The sequence below is a fragment of the Protopterus annectens genome, chromosome 2.part0, assembly GCF_019279795.1.
Source record: "Protopterus annectens isolate FY-2018-M chromosome 2.part0, PAN1.0, whole genome shotgun sequence".
Taxonomy (NCBI): Eukaryota; Metazoa; Chordata; order Ceratodontiformes; family Protopteridae; genus Protopterus; species Protopterus annectens.
The window spans coordinates 164,198,045-164,211,559 of NC_056728.1; the positions used below are offsets into that span (position 1 = coordinate 164,198,045).

The following is a 13,515-nucleotide window of genomic DNA, read 5'->3' on the forward strand; positions in this document are numbered from 1 at the left end:
GTGATATATAGTGAGAGTAGTGACCAGGTTGAGGAGACCCTGGAGAGGTGGAGATATGCTTTAGAGAGGAGAGGAATGAAGGTCAGCAGGGCTAAAACAGAATATATGTGTGTAAATGAGAGGGAGGGTAGAGGAATGGTGAGAATGCAGGGAGTAGAGTTGGTAAAGGTGAATGAGTTTAAGTACTTGGGATCAACAGTTCAGAGTAATGGTGAGTGTGGAAGAGAGGTGAAGAAGAGAGTACAGGCAGGGCGGAATGGGTGGAGAAGAGTGTCAGGAGTGATTTGTGACAGATGGTACCAGTAAGAGCGAAAGGGAAGGTCTACAAGAGGGTAGTGAGACCAGCTATGTTATATGGGTTGGAAACGGTAGCATTGACGAAAAGGCAGGAGTCAGAGCTGGATGTGGCAGAGTTAAAGATGTTAAGATTTGCACTGGGTGTGACTAGGATGGACAGGATTAGGAATCAGTATATTAGAGGGTCAGCTCAGGTTGGACAGTTTGGAGACAAAGCAAGAGAGGCAAGATTGTGTTGGTTTGGACATGTGCTGAGGAGGGATGCTGGGTATATTGGGAAAAGGATGCTAAGGATGGAGCTGCCAGGTAAGAGAAAAAGAGGAAGGCCTAAGATAAGGTTTATGGATGTGGCGAGAGAGGACATGCAGGCGATTGGTGTGAAAGAGCAAGATGCAGAGGACAGGAAGAAATGGAAACAGATGATCCGCTGTGGCAACCCCTAATGGGAACAGCCAAAAGAAGATGATGATTAGATTACTATTTAAATGAGGATCAGAAAAAAACAAATTTGCCCAGGGACATCTTGGGTGTGGGTTAGGTAGGAATAGTAATGAGAGTTAAGATAGTAGTGAAAGAAAGTTAGTTGGTGTGGTGGGGATGGAGTGATTAAACAGTAGGAGGGTTGGCAGGAAATGAGGTAAGTGTAAGGAGGGGCTTAATTGTTTTTTGTGTGAGTGCAACTGTGTAAGCAATCAGATTTTGGCATGAACTTGCTATTACAAGTTCTATGTCCGAAAAGATCTGTAAGTCATAAACAGGCCAGACTTGGTATGGTTTGTGGATGGCTCAGGTGTGAGCAGAGATGAGGAGTCACTGCAGCAGCCTGGGGGAAGTGGTTAGTGTCATGGAGGAATGGGAGCAATTTAATGAATTGGGGTAAGTACAAAGGGAGGCATGCAGTGAGGGTGGTAGCTTAAGGTTATCTATAGGGAGTTTAAAGTCATCAGCAGATAGATGGGAGTCAACAGCAAAAAGTGGGTTCAGATTTTGGGATCAGACTGGGAGATTGCTTAGTTACACAGATATCAGGACAAGTGAAAAGGAGAGGGGTCTTTCTGACCCCTCACATACTGGTGTCAGTAAAAGTAAAATTATGGAAAGAGGAGTACATCGATCTCTTATAGTTAACTCATGCAGAGGGGGTGTTTCAACAACTGAGGGACTCCGACACAGCCAATAGCCAGGGCCTACTAGTGGCTTTGATGGAGTTGGGGCAGAGGAGAGTTAGTAGGATGCAAGTTAGAACATGGGAAAATTGGGTTTTGAGATTTGCTTACTACATGGCAGTTTGGTTGGAGAAGGATCTCTCCTTGACATTATCATTTCTGGATTCATTTTTCATGATCTGTGAGGCACAATATCTGAGGGCGGGGAACACCTGGTTGTTGTATGATCAGTGGTTTCATAAGCAGAAGGCAGTGGAACAGACACTGCGATAGGAAGTTAGGTACCATGACATCTGGTTGGCCACTATGATGGATAGTTGTGGGCCTGGTAGCAGAGGGTGGAGGCTAGGAGGAGAAGGGGTGGGAGTGTGTTGGTTCATTAATATGGGGTGTGGTTCATGGACAAAGTACAGTTGTGTACACTTACCATAAATGTAGATGTTCGAGTGTATTCTCTGTTGCAGTCATCACCTGTGGGTTATCCCTGCTGTAGTAACCCTCGGCCGGCCTGAATACCAGAGTCAGTGTTTTTCTGTGTCGGCTGCTGATGCTTGCTGGCTGACATCAGGTCATCAGTGCCATAAAGGAAGGCAGTCAATGCCGTTACATCGGTTTTTCTTGCCCTAACCAGTCAGAGGCCCAAGAAAATATAGTAAAGTGGTCCTGGTGGCTAAAAGCCACCATTAGAAACTTATGTCTCCCTAAAGAAAGAAGATATAAGGGGGAAGGAGGGTGGGAAACCAGGACTGCAACAGTGAATACACTCAAACATCTACATTTATCGTAAGCATACACAACTGTACTATGTTCTTCATGTATCACTGTTAAAGTCATCAGCTGTGGCAGGATTCCCAAAGCTAAAGAGAGGGGTGATAGGATTAGTAAGAGACCTAGAAATGGGTCAGCATGCCTTGCAGAACTGCAGAAGCAAACCCTGCCCTAGCCTTAGAAAATAAAGGTAGCTGGTAATGCTTGGTAAAGGTATGGACAGAAGTCCAGGTGGCTGCTTCCAGGATGTCCCTGGTGGGAACTCCTCTGAGGAATGCTGTGGAAGTGGAGGCTGCCCTAGTGGAATGAGTTTGAAAAGACTTGAGGGGGTTCCCCATGCAAATTGTAGCAGAAATGGATACAGTGTGATATCCATTTGGAAATGGTTCAGAAATGGGCTTCCCCTCTGCCCCTGGGACAAAGCTGATAAGTAGTTGGTCTGTTTTCCTGAAGGGTTTAGTATGGTCCAGATAGTATCTGAGCTGTCTGTGCACATCTAGTGAGCGCAGAATTCTTTCCCCCTTGTCTTGAGGGTTAGGAAAGAAGGTGGGTAGATATATTGCCTGGTTGAGAGTTATATTAGATACCACCTTGGGCATAAAGGGGGGATTAGTCTTCAGGCAGACCCTGTCTGCATGAAACATGACAAAGGGCTCAATGGCCATCAGTGTCTGAAGTTCTGAAACCCTTCTGGCTGAGGTAATAGCTAGGAGAAAAGCATTCTCCCAGGAAAGGTATCTTAGTTCTGCTGAAGTAGCAGGTTTGACGGGTGGTAAAGTTAGTTTTTCCAAAACATAATTCAGGTCCCAGGCTGGAGTGGGTGGCCTTCTGGGAGGTCTGATATTAGAAGCCCCTCTGAGAAATTGTTTAATCAAAGGATGGGAAAACAGGGGCTGTTCTGTATCAAAATGAGCTGAAATGGCTGAGGCATGCATTTTAACAGAAGAGAAGGAAAGGCCACTATTAAGTAGCTCTGCTAGGTAGTCCAGGATAACAGGGATGGAAGGTTGTGAGGTATTGCCCCCTCTGGACTGGCTGCAGCAGTAGAATCTTTTCCATTTTCCTGCATAAGATTTTCTGATGCTGGGCCTTCTGGCCACTGTGATAATGTATAGGACCTGGTTGGTTAACAGGGGGCCCTTGTTTACTTTTAGAGTATTAGTCATGCTGATAGATTGAGAGTCAGCAAGTCTGGGCCAGCATCCCCCCCCCAAGTTAAGAGGTTGGAGATCAGGGGTAGCTGCCTGGGAGGCTGTGAGGTCAGGCTGCGAAGTAAGGGGTAGCAATGTTGTCTGGGTCAATCTGGAGCAATGAGGATAACCTTTGGTCTCTCCTCCCTTATTTTGATTAGAACCTTGGGTATAAGAGGCAGAGGAGAGAATGCATACACAAAGAGGGTGTTACAGGGGAAGGTCAAGGCATCCAGCGTCCACACTAGGTGGTGATACTCCCTGGTACAGAATATTTTCAGCTCATGACTGGGATGAGAAGCAAAGAGATCCACCTCCAGAGTCCCCCACTCTTAAGTGATTTGTAAAAAGATTTTTCTGTGGAGCTGCCATTCATGGGGGTTCAGTAAGCTTCTGCTTAAGTGGTCTGCCAGGGTGTTGTTGATCCCTGGTAGCTACTGTGCTATCAAGTGTAGTCCCATGGAAGAGGCAGCCAGCCAGAGGTTCATGGCTAGCCTGCACAGAGGGTAAGATTGAGTCCCTCCGTGTTTGTTGATATACCGCATTACTGTGGTGTTGTCTGTTTTGATAAGGAGAACCCCTGGCTTGAGATGGGGTTTGAAGGATGTCAGAGCCTTTTATACTGCCATAATTTCCTACTGGTTGATGTGTAAGGGAAGGTGCTGGGCATCCCAAAGACCTTGGGTGAACCTGCCTTCTAGGTGAGCACCCCAATCTATGTCTGAGGCATCAATGGTAATGATCCACCCAGTTGGGCAGTGGGTGAAGGGAAGCCCTTTGTTCTGGGCACAGGCCCCTGCCCACCAGAGAAACTCTCCCCTTATACAGGGGATCAGAGATAGAGAGGTATCTACAGGTTGAGAGTGCTGACACCAAAGGTTCTTTAGGTACCACTGAAGTTTTCTCATGTGAAGCCTGGCCAGAGTAATTAGAAGGATGCAAGCTGCCATGTACCCCAAGACTTGCAGGAGCTTCCTCACAGTGAGGTGACTTCTCAAAGCCAGCTGGGTAAAATAGAGAGGCAGGAAGCTCTGTTTTTCTGGGGACAGGAAGGCTATTTGGGATGCTGTGTCCAGCAGTGCCCCCAAGAAAATGATCTTCCTGGAGGGTGTTTACATTGATGTTTCTCTCATTGATGGTGTACCCTAAAGAGGTTTGGAGGGTTTTGATAAAGAGGCGGTCCTTGAGGATCTTTTCTCTGCAATCTGCCTGAATGAGGCAGTTGTGCATGTAAGGGTAAATATGTATATTTTTCTGTATGCAAAAGGCTATGGCCAGGGCTAAGCATTTGGTGAATACCCTGGGAGTAGACAAGCCAAAAGGTAACCCAGAGAACTGAAAGTGTTGTGACCCTGCTCTGAAGTGAAGGAATTTCCTGCAGGATTCCCTTATGGGGATGTGGAGGCAGGCATCTTTTAGATCTAGGGTAACTAACCGGGCATTTTTTTGCCACCATAGGCAGCAGCTGCTGCAGGGTTAGCATTTTGAATTTGGGAACTATGAGGAAGGTGTTCAGAATGGATAGATCCAGGATGGGGTGCCAAGTGCCCTCTTTTTTGGGAACAAGGAATAGTCTGGAATAAAAGCCTTTGCCTGATAGATCTGAGGGGACAGGTTTTATTGTCCCTTGGGATGTGAGAGTTTGGTATTGTTTCAGTGCCTATGCCCACTGATTTGGAGGTAAGTCTGGGTACCTTCTTGGAATTGGGAGTTTGTTGAAGGTGAATTTGTATCTCTGAGAAATGATCTTTAAGACCCATTGCTCATTTGTTACAGAAAGCCAATTCTCTTTGCAGAGGGAGAGACTTCCTCCTAGTTTTTGGTGAGTGAAAGGAGGGCAGAGGGAGTCATTGAGAGTTTTTGCCATAGAGGAATGCCTTAAAACTCCCTGCCTTTGGAGTGGAAGTGGTCCACTGTTTGGTTCTCTGTTTTCCCTGGGATAGGAGTTTGGGTGGTCTGCCCCTGCGGGGCTTACCTTACCCCTGTCTGCTAGGTGCAGGAAAGGACCAGTGTTTTGACATAAAATTCCTGCTGAATCTAGGAGGTTGTACATGAAGGAAATCTTTTACTGTTTGCCTAGATTTTGCTTTCTCTTCCATCTTTTTAAGCACCTCTTCTGTTTTTACTCCAAACAAGTGGTCCTTATCCAAGGATGCATCAAGTAATTTAGATTTGACAGAATCAGGGAGAGGTTGTTCTTTCAACCATGCATATCTCCTAATGACAAATCCTGACACTGCTGCCCTGCTTTAGGCTTCTACGGTGTCATATCCACAGTGTAATGAGTGTTTAGCCACTTGACAATTAGAATGCAGCAAATCTGCTAACTCTTTCGTATTGGCACAGTTTGTTTTAATATTTCCAAAGTGTGTTGTTGATATTTTAACATATAGAAATGACAGTTGAGTGCTCTGATAGCTAAGGTTGCAGAGTTGTATACTTTTTTACCCCGTCTGTCCAGAGTTCTGGAGTCCTTGTCAGGAGGAGTAGGATTCTTTGCAGAACTAGCCTTAGCTCCTTTTGGTCCCTGTGTAATGACCTCTGGATCTGCAGCAAGATTTCTGTACAGGTATTTGTGAGAATCCAGTACTCTGTAATATGTGTCAAGTTTTCTGAGAGCAGGTGGGAGAGCGTCAGGAGTTAAGCAGGATTCCTGGAAGACATCATCAACCACCTTTAAGATAGGGGAGGTGGCCAAGGGTCTGTGCTGGGGCAGGTCTAGAAACTCTCTTAGTCTTTTCTTAGACTAAAGGAAGTCCTGGGATTCCCAGTGGAAATGTTCCCTGAGGGTGTGAAGGGTTTCCCCAAAGGAAAGATCTTCTGGTGGGGAGGCAGAAGGAATGGGTTCCTCTGCATCTGAATCCTTATAACCGCTAAGATGTTGTTGTTTCTCTTCAAAATCTGAATAATCAGACGCCTCAGAATCCTGTTCTGTCAGTATTTTAGGAGAAGGGTCCATTTTCCTTTTAGAAGATGCGGCCTGACTACCCCTGATTAGGGTGAGAAGATCCTCTGCCATTTTAAGCATTTGAGTTTGGGGTGGTGGAGCAGGGGGTAAAATGGTTGATAGAGGTAGTTTTCCTAGGAGTGGCCTTGCCTCTAGGCCTAAGACTATCCATTGGTCTGAGAGAAATGGTAGTCGGAGGAGAAGAAGTTGTTTTTTCTCTAGATTCAGTACTGTGAAAAAACTCCTCGGAAGCTGGTGCCTGTGTCACGGCTCCAGACCCAACCAAGGCAGAGACAACCAAAGGCTCGGAAGACAAAGATTTCTGCATCAGCCAGCAAGCGTCAACAGCCGACACAGAAAAACATTGACTCTGGTATTTGGGCCGGCCGAGGGCTACCACAGCATGGATAACCCACAGGTGATGACTGCAACAGTGAAACACAAAGAACATCATGCAGGTTTTCACACACTAAATAATAAGATCATGAAATTGTGTGGCCACTGGGAAGGTAACATGGTCAACCCAGCTTCACTTCTGGCTGAGGTGGGGGCATTACTGCCATTGATCCAGGAAGTTCAGAGTTTTACGTGAAGGGGAACTTTTTCTGGGCTCAGAGGAGGAATGTCATTTTGGGGGCAGAGGGGTAGATTGGGGATGCATTCTCCCTTTAATATGCAGGTAAAGCAGCTCAAGGTCAGGCAATATCCTAAGTTACCATACTGAATTAATTTTTTCTTTTACTAGGAAAGGAAATCTCAGTTTTCGTCATTCTTACATCCATTGGGTGTGTCACAAAAGGAAATACTGCAAGCCCAGCTATCTGGAATTTTGTAAGTAACTATATGTCATTTGTAAATATTAATATGATTTATATAGAAGTGTGACAGAAGGAGATACTGCCATCCCAGCTATCTGGAATTTTGTAAATAGTTATGTGTCATTTGTGAATATCAGCAGGATGCAACTGCTTGTGTTACCACTATATTAGAACTGTATGTTGTATATGCATCAAGCTGCTGGTACAGAAGCGTATGTAAAGTACTGAGCTTAAGGATGTGTCCACAGTGTGCCCTACTGGAAAAGAACAGAAATGTTTATAAACTATTGTACCTGTGTAAATGTATATGTTTTAACAGTATAAACTAGAACATAGAGGATTAACTGGCAAAATGTCAGGAAAATAGTTGAAATTAAATTGTTTTATAACCACATAATAAAATTGATGTTATCTTTCAGTTTCAGTGCAACAGGAGACATAATATCTAGAACTAGGGAGCCTTCTGCATTGTAGTGTAAGTGTTTTATTGTTTTATGCCTCCTATCAGCTGCAAACATCTGAAGGCTATGTGTTTTCATAGGTAGATGCTAAATGCTAGTAGTTTCTAACAATGGGGGTTTAGCTTGGGAACTAAAGTCAGGTGACAAAAAATTATGTCATCCTGCCACCTACCCCAGCAGTAATATTTGAAATAATTTAAGTACTCCCTGGAGAGAGACAGGGCATTTTGTATTTGTCTTTGATCTGACAACATCCACTCACCACCTCCACAGCTGCTTTGCTGTAAGTAAGTTAACTAGGGTACAGTAATTTCTTTTAGATTCAGTTAAGAATATAGTGAAGTGTATCTTAGATAATTTCTGTATTTATATGATACTATCCTGCACTGTTGTTTTAAATATTTCCTGTGATTCTGAACTCAGAGGTCACTGTGAATACATATTTAGTATTGTCTTGTTCTTTTACTTTTTATTCTTAAATATATTTAAACTTTTCAATTGTGGCTGGTCTGTTTACAGATATTTAAGCTCTTAGAGTAATTGCATATCTATCTGGTGACACTGTACAGGCCACTCCGAATAGCCTGGCCCTTGGTCAAACTATCATTTGGATTAATAGCAACCTTACACAGTAAGAATTGACACCCTTTGATAAGGGCCTTAAAGCAGCTGATAAAGAGTTGGCTGATGGCAGTGATAACTACCTTATAGTCTGGCCAAAAGGGAGCATAGCTAGTAAACCTGTGCCAGCCTTTCCCAGGAGTGTGTGTTTGTATATAAATCAAATCTCAAAGGGTGTGTGTGTGTCAGCTACTTGGGCTGGGACACGAAGCGCTGGTTGGACAGAGAGGTTGCTGGAGGTCCTGGTTTGGCTAATCAACTGAGATCTCAACTCTATAGCTGTGCCAGTGGGGAGTCATACTGGGGACTCTGGAGAAATAGGGAGAAACCATCCCCAGACTGACTGTGGTCTCTGAGTGCTCTTAAGGAAAATTGCACTTTACTGTGTGTGTACTTGTCATCCTCCCAGTGTGTATGTCCCCCACTATTGCCAGTGGTGCGGATTGAGGATCCTTGATTACTGGGTCAGTGCAGTGGCATCACAGGGTGGCAAAAGGGGCTTCAATTAGGCTGGATGGCAGGTAATGGGGATTGCATTGTTTTGGGTGGCAAGAGGCTTCTTAAGGTCCTGGTGGTACATTTGGCCAGTAGCAATTTGGGAATAATTCTGAAGCTACAGTTGGTTTTTAGGATAAGTGAGGATCTGTTTATTTTAGAGAGGTTATACCCAGATATGTGAATTGTGAGGCTGAAGTAGTACCATGGTTATTTTGGCTTTGGAGAGGGCTAATCAGTTTAATTTAGGTTAGTTAGGCAACTGGCTGCTTTAAGTATTTATATGCTAAGGCTTTGGGATCTTGATGATAGGGATCCAGTTTGCTTCTCAGAGGATGGAGTACACTTAAATTAATTTTCCGACCACTTTAATGTACACTGATGTTTCTTTTTGGAGGGTTTGTTGTGGGTTTTGGAATAAATGAGGGGGAACAGCCTGTGTCAGGCTGGTTGGAAGAGAAGAGGAGCAGGCCGGTCCCTCGTCTGTTCCCCCTCTTTTGTTGGATGTTTAATTCAATGAATTGGGGAAGGAAAGTGAGCAATGGAACACTGCTTGATAAGTAAAAGTAAACAAACGAAGGTGCGGACACTTCTTATTTTGGTTAAGGTGAGTGTGGTTATGTTGCACTAGTAAAGGGTGTTGGATGCTTAATTCAATGAGTTGGGGAATGAAAGTGAATAATGAGATGCTGTCTGATAAATAAAAGTAAGCAAGTGGTGGTGAGGATGCTGCTTATTTGGTAAGGGTGAGTGCGGTTATACTGCCCTACTAAATGGTTATATGGATGTTCATGCTGTGACTAATAAATTAAAATATTGTTCAATATAGCTACATTTATGGAAGTTTAATAAAGGTTGCGAAATATCATTTGGTGTGGTGTGTTTATTGAATGGGACCGCGACAAATGAGGCATGGGAACAAACCAATTTGCCCAGGGACATCTTCGGGTGTGGGTTAGGTAGGATCAGTAATGGTAGTTAAGATGGTAGTGGAAAAAAGTTAGTGTAGTGGGGATGGAATGGTTAAATTGGGCAAGTACAAAGGTTAGGAGGAAATGAGGTAAGCATAACTGTTTTTTGTGTGAGTGTAACTGGGTAAGGAATCAGATTTTGGCGTGATCTTTCTACCCACCGTCCCTCTTTTAGGAACACTGAGGATTGCATGGTTATTTTATAGGTTTGGGGTTGAGGCAGAAAAGAGGGGCAGGCTTGTCCCTTTTTTATGCCCTCTCTGGTGTTGGATATTTAATTCAATGAGTTGAGGAAGGAAAGTAGGTGATGGAAGTAAAAGTAAGCGAGCGAAGGTGAGGACTCCGCCTATTTGGTTATGGTGAGCATGGTTATGTTGCCATAGTAAAGGGGGGTTGAATGTTTAATTCAACAAGATGGGGAATGAAAATGAGAAATGGAATGCAGTTTGATAAGTAAAAGTAAGTGAGCGGAGATGAGGACACTGCTTATTTGGTTAGGGTGAGCGAGGTTATGCTGCCCTAGTAAATGGTTATATGGATGTTCATGTTGTAATTATTTTAAATATTGCTCAATATAATTTTGTTTATGGAAGTATAATAAAGGTCGTAAAATGTCATTTGGTGCGGTGTGTTTATTGAAGGGCACTAGGCAATTGCTTTTGTTTACTGGGATACTCTATGTGATTTATTATTTTCATCAGAGGTTCAGTTTGAAAAATTTCAATGATAAGGCAAGATATAATTAAAATAATTCCAATATGATGCAAAAAGACAACTAAAATTTACATAAAAATAATTATAGTAATTCTACTTAAAGAGGAAAAATTGGATACAATAGACTGGAGACTGAGAAACACAGTAAAATATGACATGAAAATGTCTGTTTCAAAATGCCATTAAAGTAAATCGTTTCATTATGGCAATTAGTAAAATACAGTAATGTTTTTGCAATATGTATCTCCTAATAGCATGAGAAAATCTATGCTGTAATGTATTATTTATCTTCCTATTCCTATCTCAGTATTAGTTCCTGTCTCATAATAATAATAATGACAAATTCTTACATCACACTTGAGTAGATCTATATATGTGATCTAAATACAGATATTTATTTTATTAGCAAAGTGAAACCATATAAAAAGTATATGCAGAAATGTTTTTTTCTGCATTACAATTCTCATGCAATGTTAATTTTTTGTGGAGCGGGCTCTTATAAGATCCTCATTATTCACCTTATATCTATTTGCATGCCAGCATTATTATACACATGTAAATGTACATATCAGTAAATAGCATGATGTGTTTATATTTCCTTTTGTTTATACAGAGCTTCTTTTCCTGGGCTTCTAATTTGAATATCCAAGGAAAGTATAATTAATCAATCAAAAATATAAATTAAAATAAATAAAGCTGTGATACAACTCAAGAACAGATGTGGTGTACATAAAGCAATTTCTACAATACATAGGAAAATACCTAGTAGGTTTGGCAGGTGGGGCAAGAGTCCTGCCACCAAAAGTTGCATTATATTTCTGTAATGGAATTTATATTTCATATTCTGACTGTAAACATCAACAGGTTGGAAAATCACTTTGCATTTATCATTTTATACACAGAAGTTATGGTCCTTAGCTCTTATCTTAGGGAAAGACACAGGAAGATAATAGTAATAAGCATTTCAAAAAACTATATATAATGATTCTAATATTACTTATTGATTCTAATCATGACAGTTTGCCAAACATCTCATATTTTACGACAGACAGAACAATCTTCTTTGACAAAATCGGGGATATCCCGACAAATCATGGACAGATGAAATATGCATGTATAATAATTTAGAAAGGAAACATTCCATTTTTTCTTTTGTTACATTCCAACCAGTTAATGGAATTAAAAAAAATCATACTCTAGCCACTGAGATTTAAAGTTATAATAAGTAACACAAAAGCTCACATCCTGAGGACACACACAAAAGATACAAGTTCAGGTGATGGACACTGCAAATACAGTCTGAGTGATTGTATCCAAAATGGAATTCCTGAGTTTCATCAGTTGCATCTTTGCCAAGATATGTTCTCCCCTTTTGTATGTTAAACCAAAGTTCAAACGCAAATTTCCCATGCCACAATAAGTAAAAACTTTTTAGTGCAAAAAATATTCCTGTATTTATCATGGTAGCGGAAGTATAAAATGCCCCCAGCTGTAGTTCTGAAACTGCTAGAAGTACGTCTGCTTAGAAATTCTCAGCATATCTGCCCACCATCTAAAATACAGCTTCAAGACAAAACCTGCTAGGGAGCAAATGAATGTTCCAACTCAAAATACTCAACTCTGCTTATGCTTTCCACACTCTGTTGTAAAAGGCAGCTTTATTTCAAACTAAGGCAATAACTGTATACACATATTCACTTTAATGCTTCTTAGAATTTAGAAGTGGACAGGCAAGGTTGTATTCCCTGCAGTGCAAAAACCTCAAATCTCTGTCATATGATAATTATATTCTACATGGAAGAGCTGACTGAAGGTCAAACTGTTTTGACTAAAAACATTTAACAGGCACAGTAAAGATAATACAGCTTGAATACTGTTGTTAAATGTTAAATTCCAATTCTAATTTTAAATGCTGACAATGTTGCTGCATGTTTCCCTTTTTTTTTCCTTAAACACTGCAAACCTTTCATGTGGGCAGTTTTCAAAACTTTAATCATCATTTCCCATTTGGCAATGCCATTATTTATTTTTTTCTAAACAACAGGCTTAAAAGTTTATCCCAGGGTGAAGCATATACTTATTTCAGGTCCTTACCACAGTATAGATTTGAGGTTTGCGTCGCTTTGCTAGGTCAATAATATTCACTCCATTATAGTACAGGTTTTCAATGCATCCTTGAAAGTTCCTCTTTAGGAAAGTTCCAGGCTTCCCGGGAACAGGAATACCGCCAAAACTCAGCTAAAGAAGGGAAAAATAAATATTTGTAAGGAAGCCTGTGCAACATGATGAAGCAATATAATAAACATTTGTTCAAAAACATTGCTCAGAGTACATAACATGATAAACTAACATGCATAAGTTACAACAAACACCCGCAAAGAAATTAAAAAAAAAAAAAACAGTGAAATCAAAATTATAAATCCATACGTTCAACTAATCCTCATTATTATGAGTACAGCTTTATGCTATTGTATTACATTATATTTCTTGTATAATACAGCAGCACTTGTTAGAGTGCGTTTTAAATTTGTAGTTTTGAACATTTTTCCAGTAAGCAATGAAACAAAATATATGAACCAATAATGACAAAACTGCCCAATTCAGAACATTTCAACCATAAAAGTCTACTCAAACTTCAATTATTACAATTCAGCAATGTCAGTCAATATGCACAATCTCTGCAGAAGTACGTCATCTAAATAATTCCACAGTAAAGAGACCTGTAACTAATGAAAACATTGCTGCTAACAAACAACTATATTTCAGTGTTTCATCTACAAATTCATTGTCGGCTGCCCTTGAAAGTTTTGACTTTGTTACCTAAAAAAATGGTAAGCTGGTAATATTGCAATAGGGAATGGATGGCAAACTGACAACAGGTTCATAGTTACTGGGTACCTCATCCAACGGAGGACATACTCAAGTCTGCAGCACCCCATCCCGCCCTTAAAGTACAACACAGTACCAGCAATCCATTGAAATGCTGTAGGAGTAAAACCCAAAGACTTCTGCATCAAAAGGAAATATGCTTCCTTTTGTGCTACTAACAGTGCTTTCAAATTTTTTA

The 13,515-nt window shown here is 41.3% G+C and overlaps 1 protein-coding gene across 1 annotated transcript in view; it reads right to left on the bottom strand.

Annotated features, from left to right (window-relative positions):
- Positions 1-13,515, bottom strand: part of CNTNAP5 (contactin associated protein family member 5) — a 4,019,360-nt gene that overhangs the window by 2,243,611 nt on the left and 1,762,234 nt on the right. Inside the window, exon 7 of the mRNA XM_044060643.1 lies at positions 12,543-12,686. Coding sequence (XP_043916578.1) covers positions 12,543-12,686 — 144 coding nt within the window. The remainder of the gene's footprint in view (positions 1-12,542; positions 12,687-13,515) is intronic.